Source organism: Paramormyrops kingsleyae, chromosome 7 (genome assembly GCF_048594095.1).
Source record: "Paramormyrops kingsleyae isolate MSU_618 chromosome 7, PKINGS_0.4, whole genome shotgun sequence".
Taxonomy (NCBI): domain Eukaryota; kingdom Metazoa; phylum Chordata; class Actinopteri; order Osteoglossiformes; family Mormyridae; genus Paramormyrops; species Paramormyrops kingsleyae.
In genome coordinates this window covers 25,693,934-25,715,680 of record NC_132803.1, presented here as the reverse complement: position 1 = coordinate 25,715,680, position 21,747 = coordinate 25,693,934, and the positions used below count along the sequence as shown (strand labels likewise).

The 21,747-nt window shown below is 37.3% G+C and overlaps 1 protein-coding gene across 4 annotated transcripts; it reads left to right on the top strand.

Moving 5' to 3' along the window:
- The first annotated feature begins 565 nt into the window (after positions 1-565).
- On the top strand, positions 566-18,175 carry prlra (prolactin receptor a). Of its 4 annotated transcripts, XM_023828650.2 has the most exons (10): positions 566-755; positions 8,715-8,797; positions 9,411-9,543; positions 9,913-10,082; positions 11,928-12,094; positions 12,558-12,699; positions 14,111-14,207; positions 14,683-14,752; positions 14,951-15,617; positions 15,698-15,865. In XM_023828650.2, exons 2-10 carry the CDS (start codon positions 8,731-8,733, stop codon positions 15,724-15,726), a joined length of 1,542 nt encoding a protein of 513 aa, XP_023684418.2. In that variant the 5' UTR covers positions 566-755; positions 8,715-8,730; the 3' UTR covers positions 15,727-15,865. The 4 variants fall into 4 exon arrangements, with proteins under 4 accessions (XP_023684418.2, XP_023684416.2, XP_023684415.2 ...); XM_023828648.2 differs by having other exon boundaries at positions 566-746; positions 14,951-18,175; XM_023828647.2 differs by having other exon boundaries at positions 14,951-18,175.
- The last annotated feature ends 3,572 nt before the right edge of the window (positions 18,176-21,747 follow it).

Here is a 21,747-nt window from a genome sequence, read left to right as displayed (position 1 = left end):
GTGTGTGTGTGTGTGTGTGTGTGTGTGTGTGCACCCTTCCATGGGCTGGTGCCCTATCCTTGATTATTCCCTGCCTTGTGCCTGTAGATTCCAGAATAATTTCTGGACCTCATGACCCTGAACTGGACTGCAGGTATGGGAAATGGATGAAAGGGTGGAAATCCCACTAGTTATTCTTTGTAGCTACAGTGATTGCAAACAACATTTTCAAATGACTGCAGATTTGTTCCTAATTGATATTTTAGTTCTTGTCAATCAAATCTTCGGTTATTTACAGATGATAAAGTAACATTGTTCTGTATAACAAAATGAAACCAGTCTACTCAGTTTATTTAAGCAATTAGTTATAGCAATAATCAAGTCAAGCAATATTCATAATTAAATAAATGATGTAGACTACTACAACTGAACACACATTCAGCTTTGTTACTCAAATCAGCTAAGTGGAGTCAAAACAAGACCCTAAAAGGCAGAAACGAAGCAGATTGTGCTGGTGGGGGGGGGGGGGGGGGGTGGAGCTCTGTGTGGAAAGGAGGCAGGGCTATGAACCTGAACGCAGAGACCGGCTCGACGGGCGACGGCGTTTAATTCACTGCTTTCGAGGTTCACGATCCACGCTTCCTGCTTATGTCAGTGCGTTGATTCCCTGGTCAAACAGCGATAAAGTCTAATGGTCTGCTGTCCAGCGTGCTGTGGGTATGGAAGGTGAAGCCTCTTGAACAATCTGGGGGAATTGTTACCTTAAGGTAAGAAAGGTAAGAGATACTGCGGATTTGCTCCCGTCCATGTTATAGATAGCCGTTGACTTTAAGTAAAAAGTTTCGACTGTTTTGGGTATATTGCCTATTCAATCTAGTGTTATTTTTATTTGTTTGTTTATTTTATTGTCTTTGGTATGCATCCAGAAAACGAATATAATTCAGCCCTTACAGGTGTTACATGCTTATTCCAGGACTTTATTCCAGTTGCCAGGTGTAGCTGCTGCAAATTTACTTTCCAGTATTGATTTAAATAAATAAATGAAAAAGTTAAAACTCGAATTAATCTACAGTTTTCCATGGTGAATGGAGGTTTTTTTTACGTGCGTGGAACCTTAAACTACTGCAAAATGAATTACGTACAGTAGCAATAAGACAAAGACAGTGAATACAGTTTTAGTAAAATGGCTCTTGGTTATCTATTTACTTATAAATAATGCAAACCGTATTCAAAGATTTTACTGTTCCTTAACAACACCAAACATTTAAAACTTAAAAAGGGCAAAGAATGACAACATATATTGCCTTAACAGCGGGCAGTGCTTAATAAACAGTTTTTATAACTAGGTAAAAAATTGTTAATATATTTGCGCGTTATGTAGGCCTAATGGGATTTAGTGGGGAAGTAGTGCGTATGTGTCACCACAATTAGGGAAGTTAAGCCGTTCTTAGTTAAGTCTAAGAAGGCCAGTTATTGCTGCAGTTTAAGAATAAATAAAGAAGAACTTTAATACATTTGCATCCTCGTCTCCGGCATTGCTCACCGAAACAACTATTATCAGTATGCAACAAAAAATATCATTTAACTTCGCGTGCTAAAATTATTTCTTGCAATATTGAAATTCAGTTACTTTATCATCTGTAGTATATGGTGACAGTGAATATACGACCGCCTTGTCCGATACATCCTACATCCTGCACTCGTGTTGCAATTTATTAGAATTCTTTAAAAAGGACTTTAGTCCAATTGTTACTTGCTGACATTTAATCCAGAGAATGTCCATATGGGATATCTCTGCATTTCTTTAACCTGGCAATAAATAGCCCAGAATTATGTTTGCTGTGTTTAGTGAAGCTATGACATTGTAAAATATAGTTTTTTGTGTGTCTGTGTGTATGTAGCTTAAAATCTACTGGTATGGGTCATGAAACTCTTGCACTTTTTTTTGTGCTTAAAGCAGAACAAAGCACACAAACTGAAGTCACCATGGATTTTCTCATAGATGTTTTTGTTGCACAATATAAGTTTTAAACCTAGATATTTCAGGACTTTAGTGAAGGATTTTATGCTTGTTTGCTTATTAGCTTGTTTTTCTGTCTGTCTGTCTGTCTGTCTGTCTCGCTCTCTTCCCTTAAAGATTTGTCTTAACAGCCCACTCATATATACCTCAGGACATGAGCCATCCCATTTAGAAACCTTTTAAAATGTCAATAAAAAATTATGAAAGTGATGAGAGTGTATGAAATGGATTGTTACGACCATACTTTTATGGAAAATATTTTGGATGAAGTGGTCATTGTTATCTTAGATTATCATTTTAACTTTCGTAAGACCTTTGAACCGTGTTGAAGCATGTGAGCCTGTCTAGGCTGAATGCTGTCTTAAAATCGCATGCACAGCTAGTTCTCAGAACTTAACCTTAAAGGTATGAGAAGAACTTTTTCAGCATATTAGATTAACAGATTATTATATAATATGTCGTACAGCAATCAGTTTCTAAAATTCTTGGGACATCTTTCCCTTCTGTAGAAGAATTCTTTTACAGATGGTTTATCATTTACATATAATATAAGGCAGTGGCTCTCAATATACAAACTGATTGATATTAACTGTTTGTAGTTCTGCCACTATAGTTCTGCTACAGTTCATTTTCTTTTCTAACCATTTTACCTCATTACAGTTTGGACTGTTTGCTCTGCTGCTCAGTACTACGTACATACAATGGTCATAAAGTTAATAGGATCTTAATTATATAAACAGCAGTTTTTTCACGGAATTTAGATTTCACTGAACTATTCAGCAAAATGGCATAAACATACTTTTATAACATTATTTATAATAGTGGAGGTACGATGTGTACAGTAAGCCACCAAATGTCCTTGGTATTTGATTTGCTTCTTTGGCAATTGGTGCGTCTTTTAACAGCTAACAAACACCGTCATGAAATTCAATCGACGCCCCTGCTTACAGCAGGGCCGCATTTTCTCACCTTCAACGCCTGCTTCTGCAATTGAATATCTAGAAGGAATCAGACCACAGTGCTTTAATAATGTAAAGCCCTTAATTTTTCATTATGGCAGCAGTAAGTGATGTACTGTGTCTGTCTCAAAGCATCAGCTGGCACCAGCCCAAGATCATGTTACAGTGTCCCGCCACCTCAGTCTGCTACTCTACACCTGATCTAGCACCTTCTCAATCCAGCCACACGATGTTAACTGTTGTCAAAGCAGCTTCTGTTGCCCAGAACTCATTAATTCTTGTTTGTCGCACATTGGCAATGTTCTAACGATTCAGGATGACACCGTAGGAAAATAGTTTAAATGTAAAATGCCCATCAGTATTGCCATTTAAAAGTCTTGGCATATAAAATGTTGCAAAGTAAACTCCCTTGTTAATACCACATTATTTATTAATGAAACATGACTGTATTGACAGGGATTACATTGCTCATACTAAATCGTAAAAAAAAGTCCTTTGTGTTTGAATATATAACACAATAAAAACTAACAAGAATTCTGTTCTACAAAAAGTTACTGATATCCTGTTGTATGGCTAGAAGATCACAGCTTCAGTTCCCAAACCTCTCCTCAGGGGCACCTCAGCCGTTTCATGCATTCACTAAATTTCACCACTAGCTCAATTTATTAAATAAATAAGTGAAAAAGGGAGAAAGGCAAATAGTCAAAAATTAAGTGTTTTTTTTTTTTTTTTTTTAAGTTGCTGCAAATACTATATATTTCGGCTGTGAATCAATAAAATAAAATTAAAAATAACTAATTAATTGCACCTAATATTAAATCTTACAATCATAAATATTAACACAATATATCTCTAAATGAACGTGGAATTAACATTTATCAATTTGTTTGTTTGTTTTTCCCTCCTATTGAATACCATTGGTATGAGCTAAACTGTTAAATAACTATATTCTTTTTTGTGCTTTGAAGAATAATTTAACTAGTTCTAGAATTAGACTTTTACTGCTGAAAAAAAGCTATTAAGAAATATGGCTGAAGAAAAGCGGGATACATGATTGTTCATTAAATAAAGGTCAGTTGAAAGAGCACCATTTTTTGCTAATGTAGTATTATGTTGTGAAATCTGTTACCTGTGGGAAAGAATAATATGAAAGTGGCAGATGGAAGGATTTCAGACTATTTATAAGCAAAGCAAAGAAGAAAACGTGCCGTTAACAATTATTAAACAAATATAAATGCTACAGTAAGTGTGATAAGCATGAAAGTCTTAAATGTGAATGATTCCTTTTCTCTAGAGTTACAATAGACAATAAAGTGTCAAAAGGTATAACACACATACATGTATTCACCTAGGAATTTATCAGGAAATCCAACTTGTAGAATATTCTGTCTTGTTTTGGTATATAAATATTGGGTTAATTTAGTTCTCTGTCTGCAGCACCTAGCTGTTGGTCATCGGCCTTTCTGGCTTATCGGCTTGAGCTTTCCGGACTAATCCATGCAGCATTACGTAAGATGGTTATATGCAGCAATCCTTAGCTTCAGCTCTAAGACCAATTATTAGATCATGTCTACGTTTTTTTTTTTTTTTTTTTTTTAAATCAATGTGCAGTTGAGAAATTAACAATAGCTACCTTGTGATAGCAGGAGCTCTGTGAATATCATACGTCTGCATTGTGTAACTACAAAAGATACATTTAAAAGATTGATAACATTTACACTGCAAATTAAAAAAAACCCATCCATCCATCTACTAACCGCTTAAGCTGCTCAGAGTTACAGGGGGGCCTGGTGTCTGTCCCACGTGATATTTCACACAAGGCTGGGCTACTCCCTGAACAGGATGCCAGTCCCTCGCTGGGTTCATGTACAAAATTAAATATTCTGTAATTTTCACAGATATCTCTTAAGCCTTTACCTACAAAATCATACGTAAGTGATTTACATCAGCTATAGTCTTTTACATGCAAGCGTCACGTCATGAGTTTCTCCAGTAGAATATTAATCTTTGAACAAATAAAGCTTAAGTGCTCAGCATGGACAAAATCACCCTGCTGCACATGTGCGACTTTCAAATTAGCTTTAGATGGCAACCGAGCTGCAGTGTTTTTTTTCTTTTCTCAGTTAAAAGTGTTAAAACCCAGAGTGGTAAGTTGGCTCAGTAGGTAACTAAGTGGCCTCCAGGTTGTCGGTCCAAATCCTGCCTTGGTGCTCTGTCCTTGCGTGGATTTCCTCCCACGATGCCTCTACGCTGCCCGCAGCATGTGAGTGTGCACCCTGTCATGGACTGGCATGCCTTCGGTCGTATTTTCAAGTAGCGTCTTCCATCTTTTGCATATGAGAAAAGTCAAAGGCGCCGTTACATTTCTGAGGACTGTGTGTCATCATTTCTTAGTATCCCTGCCTAGTCAGAAATTGTAATGACAGCTCTGCTCTTTGCTCATTCAAAAGCCATTTTTTAGTCTTCAAAAAAGGTCTTGCCTCAAGACAAAGACGGACACACAGAATTATAAATGCTAAGGTAAATTAGCATAACATGCACACAACATTGGGACTTAAATACTGAGATTCATTGGGCATCTGCTTTTACTGTTCCATATTATTCCGTAATCTACAAGCCTTATAGGTAAAAGGCTTTACAACAAATTATTATGTATGACAGGAAGTGCAAGCTGGGGCATGTTCTGTCCATAGGAAGGCATTTCAGAACAAGTACAATATGAGCATATTTCTGTCTATTCACTACTCTTGTTGAGGCATTTTTCATTTGCTGTAGGATTCAGTGTGTGATTCATCCCCCCTAGAGGCAAACCAATATAGGAGTCTAATCTGAATCAACTAGTTCAGTCATTCATCTATTAGGCACGTCTTAGATAAAGTATTAAAATAATTACTTTTAAAAAAGATGCGTAATTGTGAATATTGATGCTGGCACAGTTTAAGTCATTTATGCATAGAGTTGATAATTAGTTATTAACTATAGTAGAGCTTCAGTTTTCTCCCATATTATGGAGAAATGAAGGCAGAGTGTCAGTAATTCTGTTTGACATGCTATTTCTATGTGACCAACACATAAATGAAAATTAATTTATTACTTTTACAAGTGTTGCCTAGCAATGGCACATAGAGGGACTCCATATGATCTGTGACAACATGCAATTATTATTTTGCTAAAGTAATTGGTTACATGCTACCAGGCCATCTGCAGCAACAGCTGTTACCTTGAACTGGGTGATATATCAACTTTTTAAGATATATCTTGTATGATGATATATCGATATGAGACAATATAATTTATATCGATATAGTTTATACCGCCAGTTTGCCTATTTCTCCTCTCCCTGTCTGTCTCTCACACATCTGCACCCTCCCCCCCACTCACAAGTCTTGCATGCAGTGACAGCATGGAGACAGACACAGACGCGAGGCAAGCTAGCGATGCGGAGCTGGTTGGTAAAATATATATGGCGGTAGTTTGTTTTTGAGTCATTTTTTTCATGCACATATACAGCTGTCTGTTAATAAAAATGCCTGTGTGACTTGGAACTGACTTATTGTTATTAGTTGATGGGAAATATATGGATATATATCGTATATCACCATTCAGCTAAAAAATATCAAGATATGATTTGTGGTCCATATCGCCCTGCCCTAATGTTACCCATCCTGACCCTATGTTTGCGTCCCATGGATATAACAGTACTGCGAACAAGATATAGTTATTATTATTATTATTATTCGTAGTAGTAGTAGTAGTAGTAGTAGTAGCAGTAGCAGAAGTAGTAGTAGCAGAAGTAGTAGTAAATAAAAGGAAAACCACTGTCCTGACATGCGAGCACATGAAGAACTCTACACTATTATGACATGGCCTTGAAAAATGAAACAATACCCCCCCACTCCGCATATGATTGCGACCTCATTAAAAATTAAATATTCATTATCAGTGAAATATAACGTTTCACTTTTGTCAAAGAAGGAATTATGTTGCTCCAGAAACCAGATTAATTAATCTTTTTATCATCTGTAATCCATATAAATATGAATTATTGTAGATTTTGGCACTGAGCGAGACTCCATAAGCTGTAAGGCTTAGAAGATTTATTTACAGAATTAATATTCTGGTCACTTATTCATCATAGTTTCTCATGAGTAAGAGTAGAGTAGAATAAGTAAAAGCAAGTAAAACCTACCTTTTAAATGGTCAGAGAACATGTTTGCCATGGATTTTAATTCATTTAAGTCCCACATAATTAGATTCTGTTATTCTGGTGAAGAGTAACATTCTTTTGATGATTTTGGACTAGATTAATTTCTTATGTGCCAAGGGTTTCTTGACATTCCTTTTAATGTTATGATATAAAATTTGTGGGGAATAACGTGATAAATTATGTATAAAGACCTGTCGATGAAGGTGGTCATGCGTCCATAAAATCCATGCCTTTTTCAATTTGTTAAATCAACATATAATGAAATGTTAAATATTCTGCAGTTTCATTTATGTCCTGCTTATGAACTTCAGTGGTATATTATGGGATGATTTTAATCAGACAGAAAGTATGCCCTATTTTTCTTTGAGAAATTGAAATGGAACGATGATGATGATGATGATGATACAACAATTCATAGTTCTCATTTCACACAATGTAACAATGTAGTACAGCTTTCTTCACAATTCACAATTGACCAGAAACTAATGGTAGGATTTTTAAAAATCTGCACTCTTAAAGTAGATTCAGTGTATACAGCTGTATTCATCTCTACTGTAGGTTATCTGGTACAAACGGAATGCCAGTTCCATCAGTACAATGAGTATTTTGTCAAAATGAAAATGGAAAATGAACAAGCTGTTATATTAACGTAATAGTACATTGTTCCCATTTATTGTACTGAGAAAATATTATGTTATGATGGTGACATCATCAGGTGCCATATCCTGTCAGTCATTTAAAAGAGATGTCAAATGAGAGGAGTAAGAATGATAGCCTTCATAAGAGATGGCTTGAAAGGTACAAATAGAATGGAACTGAATGGAATCTTGGACAGTGGCCTTCACGCATTAGTAACATTAATATTAAAATGGTATAATGCTGATGCCCGTCTATTGCACGGCACACATTCACACTCACAGAGGACATTTCCCCCATAGAGGCGGCAATAATCTAATACGCTAAGTGTCTTTGGATTGGGGGGGGGAGTCACTGTGGCTCAGAGCCTGGGCAAGAACTGAAGCCATAACTCTGGAAGTGCAAGGTCACTGACTCACTGCAACATTCTATTATGTTATATTGTCAAATTCAGCTGAAGTATAGGATTATCTTATCTGATGCCAGGTATGCATATTAGGATAAGTGTTTTATCTTTAAATTGAATTTTTTTGTTTATTGTTTTCTTTTATTGATTCAGGGGCTATTTGGGTTGCACTTCTAGGGCTGATATATTTCTAGGGCTGATATCTTTAAATTGTCTATAATTGTGCCTTGTGGTTCCTGGCATTAGCTCCAGGTCCCTTTGAACCTCTTCTGTAGGAAATAAAATTAGCATTGAATATATGCATTTGAATTTATGGATTTTCTTACTGTGTAAGAAAAATATCCTTCATTGCCTTCAGGTAAATAGTTCATTATAGGTTAAAAATGCAAGTTTTAATAATTATTTCTGTTGTTATTGCTAACCTGCTTTAACGGTAAGTAGAAAGGATCTTATCAGCTAACAGTTTTTTTTTGGGTGTTGATTTTCAAAAGTTTTGTCTGCATCCAGGAGGATTTCTCACACGATGAGGGGAACAACTGGAGCTTCACTGATACTGTCACTGCTGATCTCCAGGCTACTGGGGGCTACCTGTAAGTACGCAGCTTATGTATGATTAACTGTTGACCAACCTCTTTAGTGTACTATGCAGTGCTACTTTATAGGAATGTATGCACAGATAACAGCTGTTTAATCACTGGGTGAAATCAAAAAGTTAGAACCTTGTCATTACCTTAAACGTAATCCATCCAACTATCATCGACATATGATCAATTTCATATATGTTTTTCAAGTACAAGCTGAATTTCAATGCTCTCAAAAAGGGTTTTTGAAAAGGCTTGTACCACATATGTATATATCTGCGTGTGTGTGTTTATGTATGTATATACATATATATGTATGCATGTGTGTATGTACAATGGCATACCAAACAGGAAATATTTAACCACCTCTGATATGTATGGAATGAATACCAATATATGTCGAATCATCAAAGATGATAGATATACAATGAAACTTGATATATTTATACAATGAAATCGGATATATATAAAATTAAACCTGGTATGTATTATAACATTCTATGTACACACACGCATAATGCGTCTGTATTTAAAATTTGACGAGCACCCAATAATAGGTAAGCAGCTTGGAGCGCAGTCAGAATGGAAAGGCGCTCATCCTTCACTGCTGCCCTGGCTTTAGGTCAGTCTCCCCCAGGGAAGCCCAAGCTCACCAGCTGCCGATCTCCAGAGAAAGAGACCTTTAGCTGTTGGTGGGAGCCGGGCTCGGATGGAGGACTGCCCACCAATTACTCCCTGTATTACCGCAAGGAGAAGTCAGTGCTGCCCACTCATTACGTTTTATTATATTTATTGTATTATGTTTATAAACAGTACAGCTATTTATATATTTTAGCGGAATTTAGTCAGATCATTATAATGCAGAGCTGAAGGTGTTTAAGATACTGTGTATAAGTTACAATAAATATTTTAATATGATCAATACGATAAGGTACTACCAAAATGACATGTAATTAGACAGATAGAAGCAGCTGCTCATTATGTGCCAAAATACTTATTCAAGCAGCATAATAGCTATATACCAAATGCTACAGGATGTCTATATGTCTCCATCGTTTGGTCAATACAGTATGTCTGTCATATATCACACACATTGTAAGTGCCTTTGCTCTGTACCCATACAGCTCTGAAATTGTCTATGAGTGCCCGGATTACCACACTTCGGGAAAGAATTCCTGCTTTTTCAGCAAGAATGATACTTCGATTTGGGTGAACTACAACATTACAGTGGTGGCAACCAACTCCCTAGGAAGCAACTTCTCTGACTCTGTGGATGTTGATGTGATGTACATTGGTGAGCTTTTGTGTAGATCAGTATTTCACTTTTTGTAGTATTCAATATCTGTTTCTTCAGTAGTTCACAAAGGTTTATAGAATTAGCAGCTATAGCAACAAATACAGCAATTGCTTGAAATAAATCTGTTAAGATTCATAGATTCAATAATCATTCATTAATGATGAACAAACATGAGATCAAAGTACATTAATTAATAGAACTAACAGATAAGTCTCGTTTTTACTGCCGCAAACCTACTTATTGGTTCATTAGACTCAGTTATATAATTACTAACATTTAGTAGGGAGATAATGACTATGTACACTATAAAGTGATGGTTATATTTTATGTTAACACTAAGCTGAACAATTTACTGCTAAGTACATAATCAGTAATTTATTTGTAACAAAAATTTAATTAGTGGGCAATTAATACATTAAGCAATAGTTAATTCCTGAAAATATTTACAAATGTGCAAAGATCAGTTTAAAAAATTTAATCATTTGACAGCACTAATATATATAATTATATAATATAATATATATTAGTGCTGTCAAACGATTACATTTTTTAATCAGATTAATCACAGGGTTGCTGTGGATTAATTTAGATTAATCACGATTAAATATCATACATTTTTAATCTCTATTAATCGCATTTTATTTTGCATGAGCAAACAGACTCAAGAACAAAGGGAATATATATGCACTTAACATGTTTATTGAACATCTTGAACACGAGTCGGATGCATTCCACCTACCACAGAAGTGCAATACCATGGACCCATATCAAAAAGCAAGATTTTTTGCTTAGCCGGACAACTTGTCGGATTTAAGGTACCTCAGTTTAAATGGTCTTTATCTCCGTTCACTTACAATTAGCCCGAACTACCGTAAATCCGACAAATAATCCGACTAATCGTGAAATCCAGTTCTAGCCCCACTAATTGCCATTGTTAGTAATATCAGTTAACACATTACGCGCGGTGCTTTACGTATAAAACTCCGTAGCAACACGTCCACAAATACGACCGATTTAATGAGCCACAAATGAGAAGTAGTGCTTAAACAGTATAAAACTACAACTTTCCCTTCTGTTGATAAAAGGCGCAGCCATCTTGGATTCTGAACTCGGGATCCTCTGTGCTGCTCCGAGATATTTCTTGGATCTCCGAGAAATGAGAGCGTGCATGCTGTCACATCCGGCTTCAAAACTCGGAATCGGACTCGGAATACGAGTTCCCAGGGCAAATGGAACGCGCTAAAACTGCCCTAAATGGGTTGACAGAGACATTTCAGGGATTTTGAGTCATTCTGCGCTGCAGATGGGTTAATTGCGTTAAAAATGTTAATCAGATTAATCATGATGATGGATTAATCCGAGTTAACCCGTTAATTTTGACAGCCCTAATCTGACAAACAATTAAAAAATTTAATCAGATTAATCACAGGGTTGCTGTGGATTAATTTTGATTAATCACAATTAAATATCCTTCATTTTTAGTCTACATTAATCGCATTTCATTTTGCATGAGAAAACAGACTCAAGAAAAAAGGGAATATATATGCACTTAACGTGTTTATTGAACATCTTGAACTCGAGTCGGATGCATTCCATCTGCCACAGAAGTGCAATACCATGGACATTAAAAAACATTCTTCACACATTTTCTTGCAAACTTTGCATGGCACTCTAAATGATCTTCTCACAATGTGCTTTGAAATAAACACCTAACTATGCAGGCCTGAAAAAAAATTGTTTATTAATTTGAATGCTAATTTATTCTTTATTTTATGTAAATTAATAAGAACAATTAAACAACAGCTAAATTTCATGCACTTTTTTAAAAATGTTTTTTAACAGTCCAGCCACACACGCCTGAGAATGTGAGTGTTGTTTTGGAGGGGACGGAGGATAACCCTTTCCTGCTGGTGACATGGGAGCCCCCCCACAAAGCGGACACCCGGTCCGGCTGGATCACGCTCGTCTACCAGCTGCGTGTCAAACTGGAAAAAGATGACAAGTGGGAGGTACACGGGGCACAATGTCATGCTGCTGCTCAGGTTGTGCTATAAATAGTGTCGGTTTTCCATTGGAGCATACAGCGCTGAACAAGTGACAAGCAGAGTCGTAGAATATAATTACAGACCTGGACAAATAGAATTAATCTCTTAGGGCAGCATTGTCCTTCTTTTCTACTAGTTTAAATTTTTAGAACAAATATTGACTTAATCATTTACCTCTGCGACCAAGGTCTGGGCTGTTAATTATACATTATTCTAATACTGAATAGAACACTAAAGATTACAGACCTACAGAACAAAACACATTATTTCAGATATTTAAATAGCATAAATAATTAGTACATTTACACTTCATTTAGGAATTCCTCATGTATGATTTACGTAAGATATTTCACAAAAGGCTAACATGGAAAATAGGAGTGATCTCTGGATACTCCCGATGCGTGATGACTTGCCTGTATTTTTGAAGGAACACTTTGCCGGTCAGCAGAAACAGTTCAACATCTTCAGCCTGCACTCTGGGGAGGTCTACATGGTGAAGGTGCGCTGTAAACCAGACCACGGCTTTTGGAGCGAGTGGAGCACCACCCGCTACGTGAGAGTCCCTGACTGTAAGCTCCTTTTGACTTACCGTCTGCACACTACCGCACTGAGAAACGATCCTGCCACATGTGAACAACACCTGCATTCACTCACTGCAATTTTGGGTAACGATTTACATTAACGGCACCAACATAATGTATTCATTATGCATTCATAGAACATTCAGTGCACCTTCATAAAGCATTCATAGAACATTCATAAGCGTCATGTAAGTATACCTTAACATCCTAACAAACCTGAACACCTTTAATGTACAGTACATTGCTAACAAAGATCAAATGATTATACTATTATAATGTTAGGGTTGTTAACTCTCACGCTTTCAGACAAGAAATCTTACGGAAAATCTATATTATTCCATAATCAACCTAAAATTAGCTACACCAAAAGCACTGGGGTAGTTTGCAAACCCTACAGACTATGTACAAGGTAATAAAATTCTTCTAAACACTGTAATCACTGTTGCACTTTACATCACTGTGTCTTTGTTCAACTACCCTGTGTGCCTTAATTGCCCCTAGGGAACAAATGTTTTTTTAATTGAATTGAATGAATTAAAATGCTTACATGCATGTAAATGCGTGTGCATGTGTGTGCAGACTTGTCTCGATATGAGAGTCCAAAAACACTGGTCAAGTCTCGTGACCCCTTTCGATGCAATAATATGCACCAAATGGGGGGGGGGGAGTCCCACAATAAAAATTTCCTAATGGTTTCCCAACGGGTTTGCCAACTGAAAAATGATTTTGCAGTTTGAGGACTAGTGTAAATAACATTACCGATATAGCTGTGCAACAACCAATATATATTTGATATTTTCTTATAAGCTGTTAAACATGATCACCCACCCATTTCTCATAAGCGTAACCCAGCACATGTTTGTGGAGACTGGAGCCTGTAGCCAGGATGCTCCCTCTACGGGATGCCAGTGCCTTACTCGCTGGACAGTACCGTAATTGTATATCCTTCAACTATGGAAGGAAACTCTCACAATCAAGGGAAACCACCATGCATCCCCAAATGACTGTATTTCTCTCTTTGACTTAGATGTGGAATGTACGTATAAAACTGATGAGTCAGTTCAAATTGTGTATTTGAGGACAGGGTTGGATATCATAATACAATACAACTGACATATGGGTACTGATTTTAAATATTTTCAGTACAACGCATCGATAATTTCTGAAATGTAAATATTATGCCATTTTTATTTAAAGATTTTTTAATATTTTCAATATGACACATTGAAATTCAAAATTTACCTTCATGGGATTAATAAAGTCCATCTTATCTTTAAGTTCATCTTATTATGATTAATTAAAAATGAAAATTTGTTTTTAAAAAAGGTTAAACACGGTCATCAGTTATTCCTGTCATTTTGCCATTTAAGGTATGTGCTGCATGTTTTTCTCTTTTCAGATATTTCCAGAGAAATGTCCAGTTGGATTCTGATCCTTACCTTCTCGGCGTTGATCTGCATTGTCTTCGTTTGGACTGCCCACATGAAGAGAAACAGGTCATATATATTTACGTCCTATCACAGACAGCACTGAGATGCAAAATTCTCTTTCAGAACTTTTAGAAAAATGTGTTCCAGGGAAAAAATGAGGAAGAATTTGCTCATAAAAATAAGAATTTGGTAAAAATGATGACATCGAGAATAAGTTAGATTTCATGGTTTTTTGACTTATTGTTATATTAAATGCTACAACTATGGAAATAATCAGTGTACTAATTCCAATATTTGCATACTTCAAAAAGCAGGAATACACCCACAAAGCTAATATATAATGGCAAAGTGCAAATCTTACTGACCTCTGGCTCCTTCACAATCATTACTATTTCAGCTTAAAATAATTCTGCGAAATGCTTGTTTTGTTATCTCTCATTTTGGTGTGTTATCTCATTTTCACTCAATAGTAGCAATATGATCAATAAACATTAATGAATACGTGGACATTTATTCTTCCTTGGTTTTTCTTTGGTTCTAGTGTGAAACATTTTCTTCTGCCCCCTGTACCTGGACCAAAAATCAAAGGATTTGATACGCAACAGCTCAAGGTACAGTACAGATGTTATATACATTCCTGCTAAATGCATTTCACCCATTTCACAACATCACATTAATGCAAAGACTGTTGGTTAATAATGTGATTATTATATACTGTAGAAGTAATTGCTGCTTAAGAAGAAAGCAATCTGATGATATATAGAAGATATAGTTGATGTTCCTCATATGTCTTTTCTTTTTTAACACAGAGTGGAAAATCAGATGAGATATTTAGCACTTTGGTGGTCCAGAGTTTCCCACCACCATCAGATTATGAAGATCTGCTGGTGGAGTATCTGGAGGTATATGATAATGAAGAACAAGAGTTAGTGTTTGACAGGAAGGACCAAGAAGGCGGCTTGAAGTCCAAGAGTTCCTCAGACACTGATTCTGGCAGAGGCAGTTGTGATAGTCACAGTTTGCTGATGGAGAAATGTAGCGAGTCCAGAGAGGATCAGACCTTGATATCTCAAGTCAAAATTAGCGAGGCAAGTCAAAGGGTGAACGATGACAGTCATGCCGCCGAATGTGCTGATGTTACTACACAAACCTGGCCCATGATTTCACCTTATTACCACCATGACCAAAAACCTTGCTACCAGAGTATTCCTGAAATGTCTGAGCAGCACTGTGTACTGGACAGCCATTTATTTCTCACCCAACAACAGGACTACTGGGAAACCTCAGCAGAACTTGACCAGAAGAATCCTTACACTGGCTACAGCTGCGTTCAGGCTTACAGCGAAATTAACATTAACGGCATTGCACACGCAGAGCCTACAAGCCCTCAGCCTGTGTTCGTGGAGTATGTGGAGGTTCAGCACGTCAACCAGGAGAACACCTTGATACTAAAGGCCATTGCCCAGGAGGAGCACGGTCAGTTCCGTCGGGAGATGACGGAACATCACTACAGCAAGGTTAACGGGATGGTCTGTGACAATGTCCTTCTCATTCAGAGAGAGGCAGCTTCTCAGTGCCTCGGTGATTACCAGGAGGAGGAGAATGCCCTGGAAAGTTGTACTCAACAGACGGCTGGAAAGCCAACAGTCCATCCGCAGGTAGCCTTAGCACAAGAGGGGCTGCACATAACCCTTAATGGCTATGTGGACACAACAGCCATAATGTCCACTTACTAATAAGCATCGTGTCACAAACTATTGCCGCTGTCTGTCAGAATATTAACAAATATTAACAAATGCCCAAAAATATTCTTTTAAAGCTAAATATGAAATTTTATAAAAGTTTGCACAGAGATTGTTGTTTTGTTTGGGAACCTTTGGGTATTTCGAGGTAACAAATCTCTACCCCTATTAATAATAATTACACATGGATTTAGGTACACAAGTAGTACAAATACACAGATTTTGTCAGATATTCAGCTGGGATATGCAATGCTCACAGAATGGCTGGGGACACTTGCTTAATTCTGTAAAAATGTTCCAAATTCATTGGTTGCATAACATAACTCCATTGACAAGCAATATTTAATATATCTTCATATATCTTCCACACATAAATTACTTTTATCATCATATTTCTTGACCTACCCATTCATTTCTGCTCTGTCCATTTTGCTATTATTTGCAATTGTAGTCACTGACTCATAACAGGATACTAAACACAAATGTTTGGTTTTTTTATGCTATGATGAACATGTCACTGATTAAAAACACCCAATGTTTTACATAAAACTACTGGTTGTTTTTAATGTGAAACATACATTTTAGCAAACACATAAAATCAATAAATTTGCAGCATTTTTACTGAATTAAGCAAGTATACCAAGATGTTCTGAGAGCACTGTAGTTCAGAAACTGATAAAACACTACTCACTACTATAACACTACTATAATTTGTAGTTATTTTATACTTTTGGTACTGTACTTTTAAATGTATCCAGAAATGATATTTCATTGATGCACTGACATCCTGTCCAACACACACCTCTGCCTTATGACCTAGACTGCCTGGGACAGACATGGACCCAGTCCAGAATGAGTGCGTGGGAGGTGGGTGCACAGAAATTATATTGTAGTTAAAATTAATAGAATTCTGGTTAAAAATGATTTTGTTGAAACAAAATCCTATCTTAATAGTCATGTAATTTAAAAAATTCTTATTGAACTGCAATCATGATCTGGGACTGGTAAAGGAATGAATTTCATACCCAAATGAGTATGAATGGTTTTTACTGTGCATGTACAGACATTTATTGTGACAGTGTTTATTATATTCAAGCAATGTTTTATTTCTTTATAAAATTAGGATTATAAACACCGTGTCCCAGTACCTCAGTGATGTCATATTGTATAAAAATGTAGTTTTTATATTGATTAAACAATTATCTAATGTAGTAATCAAAAACAATACTTACTTTAAATATATTTTTATTGGGCTAGGACATAGAATATGGTTTTATAGATGCAAGTAAAACAAAAAAAATACAATAAATATATAAAGACTATTGCCAACTACAATGTTAATATACAATGTGGGTGCCAATCAAATATTGCTTATATTACTATTACATATCAAGCATGAGCTGAAATCCCATAAATGTGAAAGTGGAGAAATTTAACTGACAAATTCAGCCTCATACCACCTGGGTTGTGGGCTCTGTTCTTGCACCCAGCCCTGCCTCGAATTTGCACTTCGTCCTCATATTCGCACAGGTTTTCACTGGACACTGCAGTTTCCTCACAAACGGGTGGTTATATTTTGTTTGTGGAAAAACTTTGTAAATGACTCATGGTCTGTGTGAGTATTTGCCCTATGATGTACTGGCCCCCTTCATCCCTGTGGCCCCTGGAATAGGCTCTGGACTCACTACTGCTCTGTAATAGACATAGATAGATGTATGACTGTAAATATGTAATGAAATCATATACCGGTATATATATATATATGTGAAAATGCACTCAGTGGCCACTTTGTGAGTTACATCTACCTGGGACCTGGTGGCGACCACATGTACCTGCAGAACTGCTTCAAAGTTCAGTAAGTTCAGGGTTTAAGGCTGGTGCTTCCCAACATGCCTTATGCCTTTCAGGCACAGTTATTTATGTGCCTCAGGCCTTCCACTTATCCTTAATGAGTCTGCCCATTCTCCTCTGACCTCTCTCATTAACAAGGTGCTTTTGCCCACTGAATTGCCACTGACTGGATGTGTTCTTGGTTATCACACTACATGGCTCACGTAGCCCATTCTAACTCTTAGCCAAGTTGTAATGAACCTCTTGACCCTGTCTGTGTGTACCTTAGACTGATTTGCAGCCTCATGACTGACTCTTTTGGTTAAGCAGGCCGTTTTCATTAACTGGCAGGTGTACACAACAAGTGGTCACTGAATGTATCATGCAGCTGTTAGCAGACTGTTCAAAAGCAGTGTTGTTATATAATGGTTCAAATAATAATGAATAAATAAATTACAGTTATTTGAAAAATACAAAATGTAATTGTAACAGCACTCAAATTCCTCATAATCAGTTTTTAAGACACTTTCATACTGGTTCTTCATGGAAAAGAAACAAAACTAGTTGAGTATGTATTTTCTAAACCAGTGTTTCCCAACCCTGTCCCCAGGGGACCCACAAATGGTCCATATTTTTGCTCCCTCTCAGGTCCCTGCCAGACAATCCACATTTTTGCTCCCTCTCAGGTCCCTGCCAGACAGTCCACATTTTTGCTCCCTCTCAGGTCCCTGCCAGACAGTCCACATTTTTGCTCCCTCTCAGGTCCCTGCCAGACAGTCCATATTTTTGCTCCCTCTCAGGTCCCTTCCAGACAGTCCACATTTTTGCTCCCTCTCAGGTCCCTTCCAGACAGTCCACATTTTTGCTCCCTCTCAGGTCCCTTCCAGACAGTCCATATTTTTGCTCCCTCCCAGGTCCCTGCCAGACAGGACATATTGCTGAATGGAGCAAAAATGTGGACCGTCTGTGGGCCCCTGAGGACCAGACTGGGAAGCACTGCTCTAAACCAAGACAGCTTTAGATGTTGACTAGTTTTATTCTACCTTTTTATGTAGTAAATAATAACTACCAAAATTTTCACTTCTGATGGTTTAAGATATTCACATAAAACAAACAAAAGTATCAAAATACTTTGCATCAAAAGGTAGTTATTTAGATAAACAAATATATTTACTGTTTGGTATTAGCAGAAGAATTCTTTAACTGTAGAAATAGAAATATGTGAATTGCATACATATTAAAATGAAAAATATATAATATTTAACTGCGTGGCTCTCTTGTGGGGTAAAGTATTTTTTGACAAAGGATTAAAAACATTTATGGTCATGCATGTTTATGTTAAAGACTACAGAGGTGGATTTATGTTATTGCATAACACTGTGACACATCAATTCCTCATTCCAGCACACTTCCTCAGTGCACCGCTTAGTGTAAATGCTTTCAGCATCTGTCAGGTTTGCCAGATTTGCATGCTAAGAGTTTGATTTTTTATTTTTTAATTTGGAGAATAATGCAGGATACTGTAAGAAATAAACATGGAAAAAATTAATCTGGATAACACCTTAAGCTATCCATCATATTCATTAGCTAAAGGAGTTGAGAAAAATTTGGATTATTTTCTGTATTCTGTAATGACATACACTGCACTGCAACTAGTACCGCTTCAACAATAGTGTTAAACCAGTGTTTAGATTTTGCATCTAAACAATCAAATATTACTTGTGTTATACTATTTTAGTGGTATTTCTATTACTACTCCTATTATTTCTACTTGTTTGAGCATGTCTGGTTTCAAGGTTCATGCATAAAAAAACACAAGAACAGCAGTACATATCACAAAACTTTAAGCCTTCTATATGGCATTTCAGACAGGGAAAAAAGTAAAAATGTAAACTGCCAACAAGCAAAAACAGTAAATTCCCTTCCATGTAAAATACATTTTTATAACAGTAACAAGCCATCTCTATCCATGACTTGGCAAACACAGACACAAGAATCATATAGGAAGGGGTAAGGAGGTTTTCCCTAAAAACTTAAAAAATCAGTTTGAACACCTGCCCTGGTCAAAGGAGGCTTTCCTTCAAAAGAGGATCTCGGGATTGGAAGGAGGCAGTATGGGCAAGTAAAACTGCTGCCTCCGGCTCAGCCTTCAAACCAACAACAGCATCTCCGGTATTTCATAAGCCTCTTTCCGACATGCACTGCCAACCTGAACCTTCCGCAAACATCCCAAATAGTCATTTAACGCACTGTACCCTGTTAGCTAACTTGTACAAACTTCGAGTAAAATTTCCAATTAACTGCCATGTGCGAATGGGGCAGGATCGCCTCGAGTGAGTGGGCGTGTTGATGACGTTTATATCATGCGACTGGCGCGAAAACCGAAAAATACAAACGTCTGCGGGCGAATAATAAAAAACATTTACACAAAGAAGACTCAACGAACATGGTTAGCTGGAGAAATGACGAGATTCGGGCTCTTCTGTCATTAAGGGCTGACGCCAAAATCGTCAACCAGATTCAAGGCACGACAAAAGATTCAGTTCCGTATGATCAGATTACAAACCGGCTACGTGGCCGAGGTGTAATCCGAACCGAGGTGCGCCTGAACGGCAAACTGAAACGGCGCTAGCGGCAGCACCGTCGGGTCAGTGATCACGATGGCCGGGTAGAAACGCCCACAAAACATGGAGCTATTTTCGTTTGTGCGAGGCCGTATGGGGACAATGGGGTTCAAGTCAGTCAAACCTACCTGAATGCTAATTAAAATATTTTCACAGCCAGTTCCTGAAATGAGTGGACCGGTCCTCACTGACTGATGCCAGGAGCCAGATGCACAAAACTTAAGATTTCCCTTAAAGTTCAAGTTAAGGTTTCCTTAAAATAAAATCGGTCGCACACAACACCCTTAAGTCTTTTCCTTAAAATGTTCACTTAAGTATTTCAGTTTTTTTCCTTATCTTTTTTTTTTTAAAATGTGTCCTGTCCGGCAGCTTTAGCAAGCATAATAATGGTCTGAATGCACTGCTGTGTCAGACATATTTGCTTTGCCATAAGGGGCTCTATAGACTCTGTATAGGCCCTTCATGTAGGTCAATTTCTTTTTATTTGTATATTTATTGTATTTTATTTTTAACACATGTAAAATATTCCAGTTGCCGAGCTGTCCGGAAGGGAGTGATAGTGAAGAAAAGGGGTAGGGAGAGAGATTAAAAAGGAGGCGAGAGAGGAGAGAAAAGAAAAAAAAAACAGCATTTGAAATACAACCAAAAATGGACAAATACAAAGACACAACCAGAATTAAAGAAAATAAAACAGATATACAGACATCCAAAATTGTTGCATGTGCTTGGAAGGGAGTGTGGAAGTGGGTTTGCATGTGTGTTCTTCTGTGTGGGGGATGTGTGTGAACACGTATACATGTGTTGGGTGCGTGTGAATTTCTCCATGGAATGTACTTGATAGCAAGGGCGGGGGGCCGCAACCCCACCCCACAAGAGCCAGAGGCCAGCGGAGACAGGCCCAGGAGACCCAAGGCGTCCACAGCCCCCCAAGAGCACAGAAGAGCCAAGGCCCCACGTTCCCACGACAGCCGCGTCTTATACTTAAGGAATCCCCTGAAGTTCATCAAACAGTTGCACAAAAGACCTTAAAGTCAAGAAAACAATTTAAGGTCTGACTGCAACCATAACTCTTAAATGCCTATATGTTGTTCAAACAGGGGCGCCGCTAGCAATTTTGGGCCCTATGACAAAATATGAGGTTGGGCCCCCCTACGGTAACTTATTATTAATAAAGCAGATCTCTGGGGGGCCCTAAAGGGCGTGGGCCCTTAGAATTGTCCCAACTTTCCCCCCCTTAGCGGCGCCCCTGTGTTCAAATGCAGTATTATATTCAGAATAATTAGTTATTTATGTATTAAAAATATTTGTTCTGAAGTATAAAAAATTACATGCATTTTTAAAAAGTTTAATGTATTTGTTGGTAAAATAAATGTATATCATAACATTGTTATGGAACGATCTGGATTTGTT